This window comes from Copidosoma floridanum, unplaced genomic scaffold (genome assembly GCF_036245765.1).
Source record: "Copidosoma floridanum isolate Cflo_tuat_1 unplaced genomic scaffold, Cflo_Japanese_pri ptg000032l, whole genome shotgun sequence".
Classification (NCBI taxonomy): Eukaryota; Metazoa; Arthropoda; class Insecta; order Hymenoptera; family Encyrtidae; genus Copidosoma; species Copidosoma floridanum.
This window is the reverse complement of record NW_028321909.1, coordinates 6,249,576-6,269,317: the sequence shown is the minus strand read 5'-3', so window position 1 is coordinate 6,269,317 and position 19,742 is coordinate 6,249,576. Positions and strand designations below refer to the sequence as shown.

Below are 19,742 nucleotides of genomic sequence, written 5' to 3'. Positions count from 1 at the left end.
GCCAATGCGATTCTTTACTACCGATGCTCTCGTCTTATCGGATAATACACCGGAATCGGCTCCAAATGTCTTGAATATGGTTTGCTTCTAGTCGACGAAAATACGCGCGGGGTACAGAGTAAAAAAAGATCGAGATTTCTCGTTTTCCCTCTATTTTCCCCTCTCGGCTGGAAATGACGTAAAACCTCATTGAATATCAATCGCTCGAGTCCCAATAAATAGGACAACCGGAGCGAGGGGTGATGAAAAACACCGATAATCAGCGTTTAATTGAAATCAAACGATGGCCCATCAATTTCAGCATCATCGAATTTAAAATAAAGACGGAGCAACGGAGACGTGTAAAAATAAAAACCTGTCCCCGCTGGTGGCGTCTCTGTGTGCCATTATAAAAGTAGAACAAGCTCGTGTAAAGTCGTCCGCCGGGTATACAGAGATAAAAACGAGCACGTACAACTACACACGCGTACATAATTAATTCTTTCAAATTTATCATCCCACAGAGCCAGCCCACATTTCCTCTTCAACTGATGGAGCGTAGCTCGCTGCCGCGCTAGGTCTCTATAGTCCGAAACGCGTCATCCAGTCCACGAAGTTGTCTTCCTCTAGTCCGAGAAATCGGTCTACCTCCATGGGGTCGGTCTATCCTTATACGTACGCACGCGTTTTCGACGCGACGCCGCACTTTCGTTTAATTAATAATAACTTTCCTTTCGAGCCAGTACGCGCGTGTGTGCTCTTCTCTCGTCACTCAATCCCGACGGTAATATTCGCGCGTGTCTCGTGAAATAAACTCGAGTCGATGTACGCGCGCGTGTATGGGTAAAAAATATTTTTTCCTCCCCGATACAGCCGGTCGTCCGCGGGTTTGATGTCCGTGTAAATCAAGGGGCCTCATTACGCTCGAATTTCATGCTAATGAGTCCATTTGTTTTGCGCTACTTGCTGTACGCGTATACCAACCTACGCGTAGGTACGGCTGTACTCTCCGCGGGACGAGTAATTAAAACGGAAAAACAACTCCCGGCAGCCGATGTACAAATTTATAAATCGACGGACGCTCGGACGGTGCGGATCGTTATCTTATCTGAATTTTAATTCTACAAGCACCGCCGACGCGAGGAAAGAAGTTTTCCGAGCCCCAAAGTACTTGCACCGGTTTTAATTACCCTCGTATCGCGTGCCGGTTCGGTCCGTCTTTTTGAAATGATGCTTGCAGCCTCGCGCATTTGAGCACCGAAACCAAGACCGGATTTACCAAAGGGGAGAGCAAGTGGAGAAAAATATATGCGAAATAATAATAATAATAGTATACAATAAACGCACAGACACGCAGGAGAAAAGATTGACGACTCCCACGCGGGTAGGTCCTGCCTCCTCGCATAGAAAGTCCGACCAGAGATGGAAATCTATATCTTATTTTACTACCTCGCCGTATACTTACAACAACCGCTCGCGGGAGGATATTGAGTTCGTACATGCACGGGGTTCTGGGTGATAAAAGCGCCGTGCTTATAAATCTCGACGTCCTTTCTCTCGGTACTGTACGAGGGACAACTATTTTTCTTTTTACTCTGTACCTAACATGTCTGTGCATATGTGCGTGTGACTTGGCCCTTTACGCGCTTTCTTGACAAGCACCTCTAACTCGTATGCTAATACATTTTAAGCATCGCCTTTCTCTGTACAGATACGTTATGAATATATGTATTTCGGTTAATTGTAAAAACAATCGCAACAAGAGCTATAAATCGCGACGAGTGCCCCTGCTGGTACATAAGTGCGGGCTCAAAAGCCGTAACCTACTGACCGGTACTGACCGGTTCGGAAAGACCCTCGCCTGTATATTGGGTTAAAGACGACTCTGGCTCATACCAACACACTCATGGATACATTGTAATGCGGGGATAACTCTCTCTTCAGGTTTTTAGAAATCGTCCGCTAGATGGCTCATTACTTTTTAATCTCGCAAGTACTCGAATCTCATGCTAGGTAGTATATAATTATTTCGTATAAAATTTTGTACGATCGATATAAATATTTCAAAATCCATTTGCCATGTATCGAACGTTTTCTACTACTTTTTGGGGTAGTCTTGTTTGTATGAGGCCATTATTACAATGCATTACTTGCTCAATGTGAGATTTGTTGCCATTTGACAATGGCTGGTTGTTGGGTGAGAAAAAGTATCCGCAAAATGTGCATAAGTGCCTATTCGTGTACACACCAGCGCACAAGAAACGCGAATTCGCCCAAGTCGATTAGAAAGTTGCCCGGATGGCACCCCACATTTTAATCTCTTTCTCTCCCGCGCGTGAAAACTCGTAGACATCGAGGTCATTATATACTTATACGCAACACGTACACAAAACCTTCGCAGCCTCTTTCATCGCTCTACATGTGTACATGTATACATATACAAGATTCCCGTGAGCTGTGTAATATAGGTGAGTGGACTCGCTTATATAGTTACACTCTCGGCGCTCTGTGTTCTGTTTACAGCGTGCGAAATAACGAGCGCCATAAATACAGGCTAGACGCTCTGGAGCTAGAGGCCAAGGTAGAAATCTACGACGCACCGGTTCTGTGTCTTGACGTTAAAAAAAAAAATTATTTTTATGTTTTTTCGTTTCAATCCACCGAATCTAAGATATAAAAGATCCATGCAATTAGTTATTTGGCTGATTAGGTATTTCCTGATTTATCGAGAGCAGCGGGCGTTAAATTCGGTGCAAGTGCAAGCCGTTCCAAGCTATCGATCCCCGATACCAATCTCGAAAAAGGTGCAAGACAAATCGACCAAGCCTCACCCATGTACACACAGAGCCTGGGGGCTACAGCCCCGCCAGAGATCAAAGCCGAGTTAGCCATCGAGAGCTTTTAGCGGGCGAGCACACACGTACCTATACGCGAACAATGATTCATCCCATCGAGCGTGTACTGGATGTAAGAGTGTATAGAAGAGATGCGAACTTATCCGAGCAATAAACTCTCTCTTTGCTCTCAGAGTCGCGGCGCGTACTATGTATTATTATATAAGTAGGTGCACGCAGAGCACGTGGTGTGATGGCGAGGCTTTTCCGACCCACCGATACTACTAAGTTTAATTATGTTAGTCACGTGCACGTGTGTGTGTGTGTGGGAAAAACCGAGAGGAGCCAACGAACGTAGAGCACTTGCAGGCTATAGACACAAACCTATTATATATTACATGCATCGAGAGAGCACTGGTCATACCCTACTCCTTACGCAGGCGTGTCGGTGCGTTCTTTATTTTATACGCCCGGCCCCGGCACACCTCTAAGGAGACTCGAGACGCTCCAGGACGAGTGCCTCTCTCTGGTGTACGTGTGTGGGCCAGCAAGAGCGCGAGAGATGGTAGATGTGTGTGTGTGTGTGTGTGTATGTATAGGTGCGAGATAAGGATCGCGGAAACCGAGGCTCTCCCTCCTTCGACCGCGAGGAGAAATTAAAGATGAGAGAGTGAAGATACGCGTGTACAGAGGCTACATCCAAAGCTCAAGACATGCCGAGAAAATACGTATGCGCGCTCGTTAAAGTGTCCGAGCTCGGCGAGGAAATTTCGGAGGAGGAGTTTGTTCTTTCCTTTTTTTTTTTTTTCATTTGGTGGAGGCTCTCTTTTTTCGGGGAAGGAAGGGGTGAAAGGGCTTTTCGGTAAGTAAGTCAGTAATGTGAGGATGGGAGAAGGTTTGTCGAACCCTTTTTTCCATCGGAGGGCAAAGGCTCGACTGGATTTTTTTTTCATCTCCATTCTCTGTAACGATAACAAGCGGCTTGGGCCCTTTACTCCTCAAAAGATCGATTTTTTCGCTCGCCGACTTAGTTTTTACAGTAAAAGGTAATTGCACACTTATTATTCATGTTGTGGTCTTCCAGAGTAAGTCTTGGGAAGTCTGCTCGCATTTTTACATCTGATTTCTTCTCGGTACAACCTTAATTTTGAAAATCCCTACTTGGCTGATGAAAAAAAAAAAAAAAAAAAAAAAAAAGGCACTACCTGCGTCCTGCAACGCCTTCAATTACCGTGTCCATCAAACTGTGGACGTGCAGTAGCGAGGTCTGCTTACGTTGGTCAGTGTACCCATACACAATTACGTCGAGACCTTGAAAACGACGCGAAAAGGAAGCAGCGCCCAGATCCGCGGAACCGACGTCTAATGAGGCGGAAAAAGAGATACTCCAAGGCAAACATACAGATAATAAAGACCCAGTGCCAGTGTCGCGATTTCTCTTTTGTTTGTTATTCGCGACCTCGCGTCGAGGCCCAATGAGCGTTAAACATGTGTGTATTTGAAAAGTGACGTTTACACGAAAGTTTGAGCGATTCGACAAAATAAAGAGCTATATATTTCTCTTGTAATCGAAACGATTCGTATACCTATACTCTTACGGAGCTGTCACTGCACACTAGCCTCCCCAGTAAGTAAACAGCGTATAGTAGTGTTTCGTACACTTGTACCGATATCGGCTGGAGATAAGATTGAGAGGAAGTTGGTTATAAAAAATGATGTGGGGCAAATCGAGAGGAGCCGAGTTACGAAGGATACGTATGAATTTATTTATACTATTGGTGCTGGGACGATATAGTTCCAGCGTAAGGTGATGGTCGCGTGTCTGCACGATCCCAACGAGTACGGGTAAAGAAAGCGCCCGCGAGAGTCTGACTTTTTTCCACCGATCGACGCGGAATGATCGATCGGCTCGCCAATATACTCGACGGATAATTAATTATTACCATTGGGCCGATGATTCATGGGATCGATAAGCTGTTGCCCATTTTTTTTCTCTCGTTAGAAACCTTATTTCAATTACTGCGATTGAAACAAGAGAGAGGGAAAAAAACCGGTCGTTAACTTCTAATCAGCACTGGGCTAATGAAAAGTGTACGAGCGGGACGATTCATCGGCCTGGATTTTGGCTCGGCTCGAATAGAAAAAATAAAAAAAACGAGTACCCAAGCCACCCTTCTAAATAGAGGGAAAAAAAAATAAAAAGTTCACGAAACGAGTCCCGTGAGTCCAGCTAACCGGTCCGCTGGCACGAGCCTCTAATTTAGAAGCAAGAGACTCGAGCACAAAGAATCGGTGGCTATTGTCGGACTTTTCGCCCCCCTTTTTTTTCCTGAACGCCTGGTGGAGGAGAGAAAAAAAATTGGAGTAAGAGAGCGGAGAAGCGCAGGAATGAGGAGAGAGAGAGACGTAGGCGTGTTGAGTGTACACATGTACCCGGGAGTCGCTTGTGATGCCAACGATGAGCGGACGGCCGATCGGAGCTATTCAAATTAACCCTTGCGGAAGGATAAAAAGAAAGGGGGGAAAGAAATAGTACAGCCAAGGGAGAAGAAGAAGGGTTGAGAGTAGGTTAGGTGCGTCTTACGGACGTCCGACTCAGTACTGTACCATTACACTTTACTAGCTCCTTTTTTTTTTTTTTTTTTTCTTTTTTCTTTTCACATGTGTCTGTCCGACTGTCTGTCTCGCGTAGTATGCGCACGGGAACAGTGGGTCGAGCAGAACCCCTCCATTAGCCCGAAACTACTGTACATAACGAAGAGCGTGTCACGAGCACGCATCCCATGTTTGTGCAGGGCAAAGAGTTTGGATATTAAAACGCGATTGTCGGATGGGAACTAAGTTTTCTTTTTTTCTTTTTTTTTTTTTTTCCTTCGTACAGTTGCTTGTTTGCACCACGCACACAAAGCACGTATCGCATCTAAAGGATCCGTTCGCGTGTGTATATAAATACATACATATATATGTACGGGTGGGGAAAAAAAAAAGTTAATTGAATTTTCAGTGTAGCCTCTCGAAAAGTAAATTGAAAAAGTCCGAGTGGAAGAAAGGGAATTATTAATCAATCCGGGGATTGAGCATATTCCCTAATTCCATCCCGGCGTGTTTTTTTTAATCCGCGAGCGCGAGAAACGCTCTCGGGGAAAAGTGGATTACCCTCCCGAGTCGGTGCCGGGCCGGGGAAAGAGTTGGTAACGAGGTGAAAACCTCGAGAGCCCCGGCTCCCCGCGCAATATTCTTTCTTATTCATTCGGGTAAGGAAAGCGAGCGAGGAAAAGGGCGCGGGAGGGGGGGGGGTAAGCAGATCTGCAGCTGGCCTCTTTTTCTCCTTCGTTTTTCCGCCCCACCCCCCCCCCCATGGGAGAAATGGGAGGTCCGACAAGTGCCGGAGAAAAATGTCACGAGTGCGCGCGCGCGCGGGTTTCCACTTTGTTTAATCTTTAATTCCGGGCCATTTGCGCGCGCGATAAAAAGAGCACGAAGGACGGAAACGTCTTTTTAACTGCAAGGCGGTATGACGTCAGGGGGGGGGGGGTTTGCTTTGATTTTTCACTGGCATGAATTCCTCGAGCCCGGGAAATTAGCGAATTAAAACGCAGAGATGACGATTTTCTCGTTGCTTTTTCGAGCCAATTTGCGCGTGCTACCCTTTTTTTTTTCCTTCTTTACCTCTATCGCCGATCCCGGAAAGCTACCTTTGAAGTTTCTCATTACCAAAAGCGTTCCGCAGATGCGGTAATTTATTCATGTTTTTTTTTTTCTCAGCTACCTAAGAGTAAAAAAAAAAGAAAAAAAAAAAGACGAAGAAAAGAAGGACGCGATATCAAACGTAATATATTCCGCTTCTGGGGTAGTATATACCATGTACCCGAGGACGTAAGTGCCAAAAGTCGCGTGGCTTTCTTTATCGTTAACTTCGCGTCGTGACGGTAATTTTTATTCATGCGACAACGAAGCGGCAATTTTTCTCAGCATTAAGTGAGCTTTAAAATTGTCCGGTCAATTTCGCGGCGAGGACGTGACGCTTTTTTCAAGCGAAAAGGGGTGACTCCGAACTGAAGAGGCACACGAGGTGCGGGGATGGGTCAAGGATTTTTCCCTTGTATAATCGAGCTTGCACTCGTTTTCGTGCGAGGAACCACCGAGCGACGACGTCGTTAGCATGAAAAGCCGAGTAAATTTATTTTTATGGCAAGTTCGCGTTTTTCCCCTGATAATGTCTCCGACACGAAAACAAGACGGACGGGGGATCTGTAATGTTTTTTGCTCGTCCCCTGAAAATCAAACATTGACCCTCCAGCCCTACGCAATGTCACGAAAGTGCACCAACCGCACATCCCCTCGAGCCGCAAAGTCTCGACTTTTCTCTCCGCACCTCGACAGCTCACTTGAATTTTGTATTTTCAATTCCACGCACGCACGCATCCGTATATATACGATGCAGGGGATGCATCTGGGGCTGGGAAAACCGATTACGAGCTCGCGTCCCCGTCATTAGATTTCGGCCAGGAGATTGAATTTTGCGTTCGAGGGGATAATCCCGGCCGATGCCGCAGCCCCGCGGTGCGCACGCACGAGTCTCCCCGTTATCGAGCGATGGGCCCCGACCGCGCGTTTAAAAAATTCCCGCGCTTTTTTGCCCCGAGAGTATAGGCAGAAGAGAGGGATCGACTTGCACTCTCTCTCTCTCTCTCTCCCCCTTTTGTATAATATATATATGTGGAGGGGTGGGTCCGATCGCGATTGGCCGGGAAAACGAGAGCTGCAGCGAAACCAAGAGAAGAGGGTGCGTGTGCATCCGGGCCGAGGGAGGGAGAGGGGCTGATACGCGTGTTTGGCCGGTGCAGTAGGTATATGCATGTGGGCTCGGGAGAGGGTGAAACAGCAGCCTTTATACACACATTGACCGGCTATCGATGCCGCGCCACTCGTCCCGGCCATTATTTTATACATACGTATAAAGCTCGGCTTGCATTATGCATGCGAGCGTGTGTAGGAGGGTGTTATCGGCCACCGAAAGCCCGGCCAGCTAAATTCGGGTTAATAAATTTTATATATATATATATATGTGCACCGGGGTATAAACATTATATAATGGAGGCCTCGTTCGGTCGGGCGCACATGGGAGGGTATGGTAGCGAGCTTGCTTTCTTCCTTGGCTGGATAAAGTGTCGCTTATTTTGCCGGTTAAAAGTGTTGAAGTTGCAAGTTGTACAACATCAACATCCGCGCCCCTAAATCTCGTAACAGATGAGCTGTAGCATCAAGTGAGAGCCACAAACGACACATCCATTTTGGTATTAGCCGAACTGTGTGTGTATAGGTAAACATAGTGCAACGATTTTGGTGGTCTCTTCTCTGTAAACTGCTTGTTAATGTGATACAAATAATTTAGAACCCCTGCAGATTTTAGTGCGCAAATATTAGACCCTTTCCCTCCTTGTCGATCGGGGACCTTTCAATGGTATTAATTGTCCTTTGCGTGAATAATTTATCAAAAGCTCCAGTGCCTCGTCGTTAATTATTGTATATTCCTCAAAAGCTCGAATTGTGTGTGTGTGTGTGTGTGTAATGACACTTCCCGTGCATCCGCGCCCCAAAGCTCGGTGTAATAGAGCGCACTGTGTGTAAATTAATTACATCACTTGGCCCGGACACTAGCTCCAAAACTGCTGCATGGGCTCGCTGTGCGCGACTGAAAAACACTAATTCTCCCTTTCCCCGGCTTTGCCATTAATCGTCGATTAAATCATACCCTGCGCTCGATTGCCTTTTGCTGCACTGCTGCAGATTTTTACCTTATATTACTACGTAGACGTAATTGCGCGTATACTGTGTTACGTAAAAAATATTTGTTATTGAAAATGATCAATGATTGTTTTCTTTATATATTTTACGGAGAGACGGTATAGAAAAAAGGGAAATCGCCCAGAAGGTACGTGTACAGACCGGGTCTATATAGCCATTTTACGTGTAATATGGAACACGGAGCCGGCGATGAGAGCATATCCACTTAACCCCAGAGCTACATATCCCCGGCGGATACACTTGCACGAGGGCTGGTGGCGCGTAGGTATAGCTACTCCCATGGATCAGAGAGAAAACGCGGGAGGAGGGGGGGGGTGGAAGGCAAAGGAGAAGGTGGCGGGGGTGGCGCTCGCTCTCTGTAATTGTCGGCCCTAATCGCCCGGAATCGCCTGCCTATATGCCCCTGCGAAATTGATTTCGCGGTTCCTGGCCTATCGGACGCGCGCGTGAGAATCGGTGTGTACCTGGAGGATGACGAGGTTGCGTGCAGGCGTGAGAGACCGGATATGATCGATCAAAGTTTTTTCTTTTTCCCCCCCCCCCCCAATCTTTCGGATCGAGTTTGGGGTTACATTGATTCGGTGGAAGGTGTGGATACAGGTGTCGGCTCGCGAGTCACGATTAGATTGGATAGATGCAGCGGAGAGGAGCTCCGATTTGGGTCGAGGGTGCTGCGGGTATCGAGTGATGCTCGAGCGATACTCGAGCCGTTGACAGGCGGGTTTTTTTTTTCTTTTTTCTTCTTCTTCTTCTGTGTATCCATCGCGCGGCGTAATGCGATAAGTATCGATTGGTTGGCACGAGGTACAAGTATATATGTGTTTCTCGAAAACGAACGGATATAGGTTATATTGTATGTGTAGCCTCGAGACTCCGTAATGCTTTTTCCATCTCGTCAATTATTCCGGCCAACTTTTTGAGTCCGACGTACTTTTTTTTTTTTTTTTTGTTCTCCATCACCGAGCTAACTGTACGAGCAGCAACGTGATATTAAAAGTCAATTACGCGAAAAGGGGCATTTGTTTACCGGCGGCGACAACCACGTGGGTCTAACTTTTTCAACGACAACCTATAATAACCTGCCTCCGACAATAGTTCCCAGAAAAAAAAAAAAGTGGGATATAGAGTTGGAGGAGGAGGGACGGAAGAATCGAGGAATTTGTGCTCCAACTTTGGAGGGGCCGATGATTATTAATGCAAGGGTGTTATTACACGGGGAGGGGGGCAGGCGCGTGTGTGCGAGCGACGCAGCCGCGTACGAAATCAATGCGCGCAACCCTTTCTCTTCGTTGGCCCGTGAAAGCGCAAGAGGCTCACGCACGTGCAGGCTCAGCTGTATTAAAAGGGCATTAAAACGTGCGTTTGATGAGGAAAGACGACGACGCGTGCGAGATCGGACGTGGAAGCAAAAAAGAAGCCGATGGAGAAACGGCTCGCCATTAACATCTTCCTCGGAGCAAATAATCGAAAGAGAACGAAAGACGGAGGGAACTTTCAAAAAGGGGGTAGCCAAGTAAATTTGTTTTTTTTTTTTTTTTTTTTTCTTTACGGTAGCGTGTGGCGGTGAGGATGGGGAGAAAAAAAAACTTTGGCGATCCGAAAGGAGATCCCGGTACAACTCGCTTACAGATTAAATACTCGGGATTCCCGAGCGCGCCCTTTTCACCCACGCGAGCGAGCGAGAGAAAAAGAGATAAAGGTCGGCCAAAGTGAATTTTCACCGAGTGTGTTGCACGCGTAAAAGAGATTTCGGAGGGTCAGCGCGCGGGTGTAAGTAGCCCACGGTTTTTCGTGTACACAGCCTCGAGGCTCTCCTTTTTTTCGCCCCCCGTCCGGTGCTCGCGGCTAATCTTCGCTAACGCACTTTTCTTAATCCAAGGGATGAGGGATTCTTTCGGCCCCCGGTTGATTATTCAATTATTTACTTTTTTCTTTTTTTTTTTTAGGTATTTGTTTGTCGATGAAAATATTACTTCACGAGGAGCAAGAGGTTTGATGTCAATGTGATAAAAAGCAGCCACGGTGCGTACGTATGGAAATGCAAGGGTTGCGGGTACACATCCACGCGGGAAAGAGCGGAAAAAAAAAACGCCCAAAGGAAAAGGGAGAAAGGCGCGCGCGAGCGGCTAATACCTTCCGAGTGACTACGCTCCTCATCCCTTAATGAAATTCTTTCCGCTTTTAATCCTTCTCCCCCTGACTACTCTTGGCTCGTGGAGGGAAAAAAAGAAGAAGCGCTAAGCAGAAAAGGCTACTTCTTAAAAAGCTCGAAAAGAGAGTGGGTTGGGGGTTGGGGGCAAAAGGGGAAGCTTTATATCTCTCGGCCTAGCTAAACAACGCGAGATATACGTGCGGCGCGCTATCACTTATCACGTATTTTCCACTCCTCCCTTGACACGCGAGAGAGAGAGAGCTTTTATCGCTATTCGCTACTCTTCGTGACTCTCTTACGTGTCCCTGAGTGAAAACTTTATAGGGAGAGGCACGCGCGTGTGGCCGTATATGTGTGCACGGGCTCATAGTTTTTCGAGTGGCCAAGAATTTCGCTCGCGTATGCTAATTTCCGTGTCGTACGGAGCTCGTGGCTGTGGATGAATGGTATGTCAAGCGGGGAATGTCCTTTTATTGATTCGATGATTAACAACCGGGTCGATTAAAAATTCATCGATGTAGGTACATTATGCGACTCAATTCTTCTCGTTTGACTTTACGTATAGGTTAATGAATAATCTAGCAAAGTTCCAATTGTTGTTTGGCCTATACGTTAACTGCGCAGTATTGTCATGTGTTTTGTATGGATTGCAAAGAGCTGCAATTCGATTGCGGTATCGATAGTCCAAGTTGTAAAATGTTAAAATTGATTCAATTAAAAAAATTTCCTCGCTACTATTTCTATGGCGTGATATTGTACATGTAGGTACGTATGTGACATGACGCTCAGAGTGGTGATGACACACCACAGAAAAGTTGTGCGAATAAACATTATACACAATGGTAATGATGATGTATATTAGGGTACTCACCGGTGTGTAGCCTCGTGTGTTGCTGTACGTGGCTGAGCTGTTTGAACCTGCGATCGCAGTAGCTGCACTTGTACGGCTTCTCGCCGGTGTGGACCCTTATGTGCTGGACGAGCTGGTGATTGCTCGAGAAAGATTTGAGGCACTGCTGGCACTGGTGGGGCTTGACCTCGTTCCCGGTGATCATGCCCCCGGGCCCGACCCCGACCCCGAGGCCGCCGCCCAAGCCGCCGAGTCCGCCACCGACGCCCCCTGCGCCGCCTGGCCGACCGGCACCGAGACCCCCGGCCGCACTTAGTTCACGCGCGTGCATCTGCATCGCGTTCTTGTGCATGAAGATCTGCGAAATGAACTGTCGGGGTTAGTTGGTATGCTTAGCTCTTGTTCGGGTTTTCGGGACGGGCCGATTTTTTTTTTCCAAATTTTCGTTGCAACATATATACATGTACATGCAGGGGTTATCGTGATACAAGAGTTCATTGTTCTTTAAAGCTGATGCTTTTTGCGCCTCAGCTCTATGCATCGTCTTCCAAAGAACAAGAGGCTCGGATAGACTGTTTTTTTTTTGTTTATCCGTTGAAAAATACTGACATGCCAACGGTTTAAAGTATTTTTCATCAAGAGGTATATATTGCAACTACCGCGACATAACATGCAAACATATATATTATATTATATAAAATGAGCACATTCACATGAAAAGACAACAGCTTGCAAGCCGTGCTTCAAACAATAGACTACAATCGTACAAAACAATTTGGTATTTTAGTAAAGTAATAACAATAACGTATGGTATAAAATATATCAATGAGCCGCACCAATAGAGTCCCTCGATTTGCCGATAAACTTCATTTTCGTCGTCGACATACCACCCACCCGAGGATTCAATGTTCGTAATTGTATATGTATAGGGACAACAAACTCGCGCACTCCCTTTGCGGGGCCCATACATACACTGAGGAGCCACCGCCGGCTCCCACGAAAGATCTCGCAAGACTGATCCTTCAGGACGAGCTTCGTATATAAAACGCGTTTGTAGGTACTTTATACGTACGCTCGTAGGAGTGTGTGGTTAATGAATAGCGGTAGCAGCGGAGGAAAACGAAGAAAAAAAAAAAAAAAAAAAAAAAAAAGGAGGGAGAGAGAGTACTCTTCCGCGGGCAAGTCGAACAGGTGTTTGCGGCGCGCGCCTCGGATTAGGCGGGGGTGTGGGGCACTGCTGCTACAGAAAGGGTTAGAAGCAGGGGACGAGAGCGTGGGCGCGGCGAGGGGGACGATGGTTCGGCTTGGCTTGTGTACAAAGACTGGAGCCTTGTACTGCTGCTCAAATTTGTTTTTGAAGTCGGGGAGCTGGATGTTGATCGTTGATTATAAAAGTTGTGTAGGGAAAAAAAAATTGTACAAGTACATGCATTTTGGAACATACCACTATGTGATTTTTAGGCTGTACGAGTGAATCATGGCATTTATTTTTAACAAATAGTACCAGTGACATAGTTTTTTTTTTTTTTTTTTTTTGCTCGCCAAGCACCGCTGAATTTTAATCGAATCGAATCCAAACGAGGGCGTCTCGTTAAAAGGTCACCGGGGCCAAGTATTGGTATCGCGGAAAACAGTGCGGATAATGAACTTACGCCCCTTAGTTTAGCGTGAAGAAAATAAAACCGATAGGGATATTTTCCCGATTCCCTTGGAAATCCAGTTGGAAAATCCTCCACTCGAGAGCTCCGAGAGCTCGGGCTCGTCGTACCGTGTAAGACCCTCAAAAAGAGCGAAAGAGCTGCGAGAGCGAGAGAAGGACGCGGAAGGATTTTATTAAAATATGTTAAAACTGTAATTAAAATCGAAAAATCCGGCGCTCTCGCCCGACTCCTCGGAGAAGTTTTAAGAATCTTAGCTCGCTCGCGAGAGAAAACGAGAGTCGGAAGGAGAAAAAGGAAGGAGCGAGCGACGACTCTCCCGCGAAAGAATTGAAATTGTCGCGGGAGCGAAAGGGTCCGCTCTCGAGTTTCATCCGAGGAAAGTCGAGCGCCAACCCTTCTCCTGCGCGCTCCCTGTGACGTAGCTTTCGTCTACTTTTTCTTTTTTTTCCTCGACTCCTTTGCGTTGCTTTTTTTTCCTCCCTTTGGTCGATCCCACGGGAGAAAACGATTCTACGAAGAGAAAGGGTTGCGCGATCGGACATCCCCGTGACTCTTAATTCCCGTGAGAGAGAAAGCCTGTTCCTGATTTTATCCACGCCGTGGCTCTTTTTTTTTTTTTTTTTTTTTTTTCTACTCGTAGGCATACATACGTACGTATAACCCGAGAAGAGTGTCCCGGTCGGTCCTTCTCTCCGCATGCGAGTGGAAGCTTGTTATCTACCCTGTGCTGTATAAACAGAGTTTTTTTTTTTTCTTCTTTGGTCGGGCAAGGGGGCTCTCGTTGTTGTTTACACATGTAAGTGCGAGTGAGCTCCAAATGGAGTGTTCGTTACACCGGGGGTTTTCTTTTTATTGCGCGTCTCAATGACGAGGATCGCTGTCCTGTTCGTTCTCGGGTTGTACACAAGTTGGTTGTACCGTTGGTCAGAAAATTTTCACGAATCACCCTTTTCGTTGAAAAATGTCCCATTACAGAAAAGCGGCTATAAGGAGCTGCATCGCTGCAGAGAGGGAGGGCCGGGTGCGATAGTGCAAACAGTTGATTGATCATTAGAGTGTATATACACAGCAGAGAGAGGGACCTTCGGAGCGATTAACTCGGCGCCCGGAATTTTTAACGAGACTCCCTCCTCTTCTTTCACCCGTGGAGTGCCTCGAGTCTCGAGTGGCTCTCCTCGACACTTTCGATGGCTTTTTCTTTCTTTCTCGCGCGCGTCGAAAGTACACCTTTGCCGTAACCTCGTTTGGATTTCTCCATGACCTCGAGACTCCGTTGGGTGTTGCAGTTGTCAGTGCACCGATTTTTGGCATTGGGGAGAAAAAAAAAAAAAAATTGTTTTCCTTCCAACGCGGATTTTAATTACCAAGTAAAGTATGAAGCTCGATAAGCATCGAGGTCGCGAAAAACGCAAGGCCAGTCCCCGTTTTTGTTTTTTTTCTCGGATCTTTTAAGATTAAAAAAAAAAAACGCGCTGTCGTCGCTTCCGCGATGCAACGAACCTTACGCCCAAGGCCATCAGCAGCGGCTCCCCGGTATTATACATCGCGTAGCGCTCGCGCCCGCATCAGTCGCGTGTCCATTAATCAAAATTTTTATCGCGCCAAGCCGTGGGGGTGGCCGCGAAAAATTAGCAAAGAGAAAGGGTTTTCGGAATCTTACCTAGCCCCCCTGATTTATCGTCCACTGGTGGTACAGGGGGGGCTGGAAAAAAATGAGCCTCGGAAGAGAAATGCCGCGGTGCCCAGACCGCGGAAGTGGCCGCCTGTGTGTGTATATAGAACGGGAGGAAAGAATCATAGCCCGGCCGCAGGCTGTTGCGGCTTAATGTCCTTAATAGTGCATGAAAGAATATACATATATATATGTATCAAGTGACGGGCTCCGGATGTATGCTTTAAACTCGACAACGACTTTTTTTCTTCCTCGTCGCGGTTATTTCCGAGCCCTTACTTTTTTTGTCCTTTGATAATTACGCGATTGTAATGATTTACAAGGATGTTTTTTATTTTTGTTGCAGATCTCTACCGAAATCAACGGATATGCTGCTGATGAAAAAAAAAAAAAATGAAATTCAAAGCAGAGTCGAGCAGAGCGAACCAGCTCGTCCCTCTTGACAGCATCGTGAGCGTATGTGTACATACACGCATATCCAGGTAAGACGCACAAAGGGAAGAGCGAGCATAAGAAAACGAAAAAAAAAAAGAGATCTCCGCATCAAGAGGTGCCCCTCGTGTTTTTTCCTCCATCTGCATGCGATAATCCTTCTTTCCCATACAAAACGTTTGACTCGAAGACGCAGCTACAGGGAGGGAGGGAGAGAAAAAGGGTATCGTTAGCATTTCGGTGAGGCCCTTTTATTCCGAGCCCCCGTTTTGCTCGCGCACGTGCGCGCACTAGCTCGGGCCCACTTTACGTACTCCCAGCACCATATACACCACAATACGAGCCGGCAGGTATGTATTGCGTGTATATGATGATGTATACACATGCGCCTGGTTACAAAGAGACGTCGCTCTCTCTTCCTCACCTGCGCCAGCCATATGCCTTCGCCTACACGCGCGTTTGATCGTAAGTAATCGCCTGTCCCCCACCCCCTTGTATCGTCCCTTTCTTTCTTTCTTTTTTTTTTTCAACCCTTTTTCCTTCAACTCCCCCGAACCCTTTCTTATTTATTTTTTCCTTCGCCTCCGTAGGGCTATATGATTCCCCGACGCACACTCGACTTTGCACTGCCCTCTTTCATTCGAGTTCTCCAGTGTAAAAGATCGCATCTTTTTTTTTTTTTTTGCTTCCCCCCTCGTGACACTACAATTAAAAAATCAGACAATTTTCATTGTTAAACTTTCCCAGCAATGAATACATAGCAGTATAACGCGCGTACACGGAACATATATATATATATATATAAACAGGTTATACCTACCCGTTCCCCGAGCACTCACGTGTTCCTCCTCCCACGCGGCTATACCTATACAGCTACGCGTGCGTGTGCACTGCATACAGCAGAGACTTAATGCCTTACTACCCGAGGGCCTTATAATACCACCACCTCAGGCACGCTCGGGGGATCCCTCCTCGAATTAAGGGAAAGCGTTTACGTGTGCGCGGGGCTAAACAAGCACCGCCGGTGTACCTATACCTGTACTATGTGCGTACACGGGAGGCAGACAAATGGATATTATGGTCTCTTGAGCCTTTTTGAGCGCACAGCGCCCACAGAGGATCGAAGGACCTGCATCATTTGAAATTAACCCAAACACGCTCGAGAGGTCGCACACATGCAAATTTTTGCGTCTAGTCGCGCTTCGGCTTCTCGGAAGCTCCTTTTTTCGATGGTCGAGCCAAAGGCGCGGTTCGAAGGCGCGCGAGAAATATTTATTCGCTTCTCCCGGTTGATTTACGCCGAGAGTGATTGTATACCTACACCCCGTTATCTCAATATTCCGCCGTTAATTAACTTTCACCGGCTGACTTTGTTGTTTCGAGAGTTTCTACCTCGGCGCTGCTCGGCAAACACGGGCCCACGAACGTGTCGATTCGTATAAAAAAAAAACCCGAAACACCCTCGCACACGACCTCAGCGGCCGATTAATTTAAACAACGCCAATTATATATACCGATGCATTTACACCTATATACTTATACATGTAGCGGAGAATTTCAGCAGCCAAACTCTCTCTCTCTCTCCTAATTGTAGCGCAACGTGCTTGCTGCTCGATCGACTTCCGGTATCGTTTTCTTTCTCGCTCGCCGATGTGCGAAAAATAACACCGGAGGCTCAATTAGTCCGGTCTATACGTCTGTTCGAGGGACGCGCGACTCGAGAGGGGTGGGCCTGTAAGTCAAGTGCGAGCTTGGACTCTCTCCGTAATTGGGCCCTTTTAGAACATACATGTAGCGTGTAATCGATGGGTGCGCAATATAATACAACGACAAAATGAATGACCACGGGTCAGTTGGACGAATAAATGGATGAGAAACTAAAAGTGTATACGACGTGTCGTAGATGTCCCACGAAGAAGATATAGAGAGGAAAAAAAAAAAAAAAATCCAAACTCCTCGGATCCCCCGGTATTTCGCAAAGTACCGTAACTTCATAACGGACGCGCGACACTCGCGTAACCCGATACTCCGAGCATCTGCAGCGGCAAATAAAAGCAAATCGCGGTATAAAAGAGAGAGAGAGTTTCGAAAAGACGTCGTTGATCGTCTTCCACTTGGGGGGACTGTGCTTTTAGAAAAGAAAAAAAATACTAGATCTCCCCCTCCCCCTCGACGTTCCATTTCTCGGCGTATCCCAACTGTGTAGTTGTATACCTAGTCACAAGTAGGTGTCCAGCGCCTTCTTTATCCGTATACACGTGCGGTTCTGGAGCACCGAGCGCGAGGGGGGGGGGGCGGGCTATCGTTTTCTGGGCCGGTGTCATTTTTCCCCGTGGATTATGTAAAACCGCGCTACACGCGGGACACGTACATATAGGCGCACCCAGGCGGCCTTCGCTCTCTAGAGCAGCCGAGGGTACGATGGAGATGACGCGTGACTCCCTACGTACACCTCGTCTTGCTCTCTTCATCTTCTAGCCGTGAATTGCGCCATTGTCGTCCTCGCGGTGCATACCCATTGTTGAGGCTATACTGGATAAAAACGTACCCGTCGTTATTTATTTTTTTTTTTCATAGGTATTATTGTGATTCTCGCGAGAGGGGTCGATTCATCGGTTGTCTTGTTTTTTCTTGATAGAGCCAAACGTATGAGAATACGTATGTAGGTACGAGTAGCAGAGAAAAAAAAAAAAAAAAAGGAAAGGCTTGCACGTGCAATGCGCGAACGGAAATACAACTGACCACCACCACCGTGAGCCATCGTTAATTATACTATATCGATCGATTAAACGGAGGAACGCACCATCTGTCTCCCAAGCGGCTCCATGTATAATATGATCCCATCAGCGCGATGTACTGTACGTGCACAATATAATATATAATATACTTCTTTATTCCGCTCATTTTTTTTTTTTCGTTTTCAAAACGAAGAATGAAATTTTCTTTCGCCCCGCGCAACAATGGATCACTTCTTCGCCGCTCCTCCCGTGGCTTTTTTGTTTCCTCCTCCTTCCCTCTATCGGTACATCTCTTTATTACACGGCATGAATGGACAGTCTAGCCATCGATCCTATACATGTATCGGCGAGTGCCAATTTAATTTAGCGACGCTGGAAAAACACGCTCCAGAAAAATGAAAAAGCAGTGGGAGGGAGGGGCTCGCGCAACAAGTTGCTTCTTCCGCGCGGATCGAAAATTTATCCCCGTGTTAATTACCTGGTGGGGCGGCAAGTGGTGGTGGTGATGGGCTTGATGATACGTCGGCGGCACGTAGGTCGGCTGCTGTTGCTGGTGATTGTTACGCGGAGCCGACACCTGCTGGTGCGGCTCTCCTTCCCCCGGATGCTGCTCGTGCTGGTTGTTGTCGTGGTGGTGGTGGTGGTGATTGGACACCAGCGGCTGGACCGGCGGTGCCGAGGCGGCCGGGGGCGGGGGTGTCCACGATCCCCCGTGGTTTTCGCTCGGCGTATACATTTTCACACACCACGAATGTTCAGTTCCACCGGGCAATTTTTTTGAGGGACGTGGAGCGAAAGAAGGAAAAAAAACTATCAACTCCGATTTAGAACCGATGTAGCAGTGGTGGTGGTGGTAGAGAGAGAGAGAGAGAGGCTCGCTATTATCTTCGGCAATTAATGGCAGAGTTTTCCCCGATGTCGCACTATCTTGCCTTATCTTCTCGGCTAATCTAGGCCTGCAGCCGTGGGGAGCGGCAAAAAATTTTCCATCGTTCCTATACGCATTTTTTGCGCCTCTGGTGCGCGACGTCCCCGTCTCTTACGCGAAAGACGGCGGCGGCCACGTCTCGGTCCTTCATTTTCTCCTCGGCGCTTACGTAAGGGGACGAGATGAGGCGGTAACGGGTCGTTGCATAAGAGTCGCGGGCGTCCGGCCGTAGGATCGAAGAGCGGCAGATAATAGATGGCTATCGAAGTGTGCCGGATGTTGCAGGGCGAGGAGGCTCTTCCCGGGCCTTCTGCCAGCCGATGAAGACTCGGCTATTGTGCAACGCGGAGCCTCTCCCTCGCTTTTCCGATTCCCTTGGAGCCACACTCCGTCGTCACTGGTAAAACACCGCAGTCGATCGATCGGTACGAAAAAAAATAACCCGATCCCATGTTCCGCGAGGGACACTGACGCGCCAGCGGCGTCGGCTAGCGCGCAACTCGTGCTCGGACGCTCCAGCTGTGGTTTACGCCGGGGCGTAAAGAGCTCGAAAAAAAAAAAAAAAAAATCGGCAAAGCGAGCCATCGGGAGAGCGCTCGACTCGCTGATAAGAAGCTACAGCGATGGGGAGGGGAGGGGGAAGGAGGTCGGTATCGGGAAAAAAATCGGCCATATATCGTGTGCCGCG

General features: G+C 47.4%; 1 protein-coding gene across 2 annotated transcripts in view; it reads right to left on the bottom strand.

Annotated features, from left to right (window-relative positions):
• Positions 1 to 19,742, bottom strand: part of dati (zinc finger protein datilografo) — an 83,699-nt gene that overhangs the window by 35,698 nt on the left and 28,259 nt on the right. For both annotated transcript variants that reach the window (XM_023389197.2, XM_089597246.1), the window contains exon 3: positions 11,645 to 11,993. In XM_023389197.2, the coding sequence (XP_023244965.2) occupies positions 11,645 to 11,993 (349 nt within the window). The remainder of the gene's footprint in view (positions 1 to 11,644; positions 11,994 to 19,742) is intronic.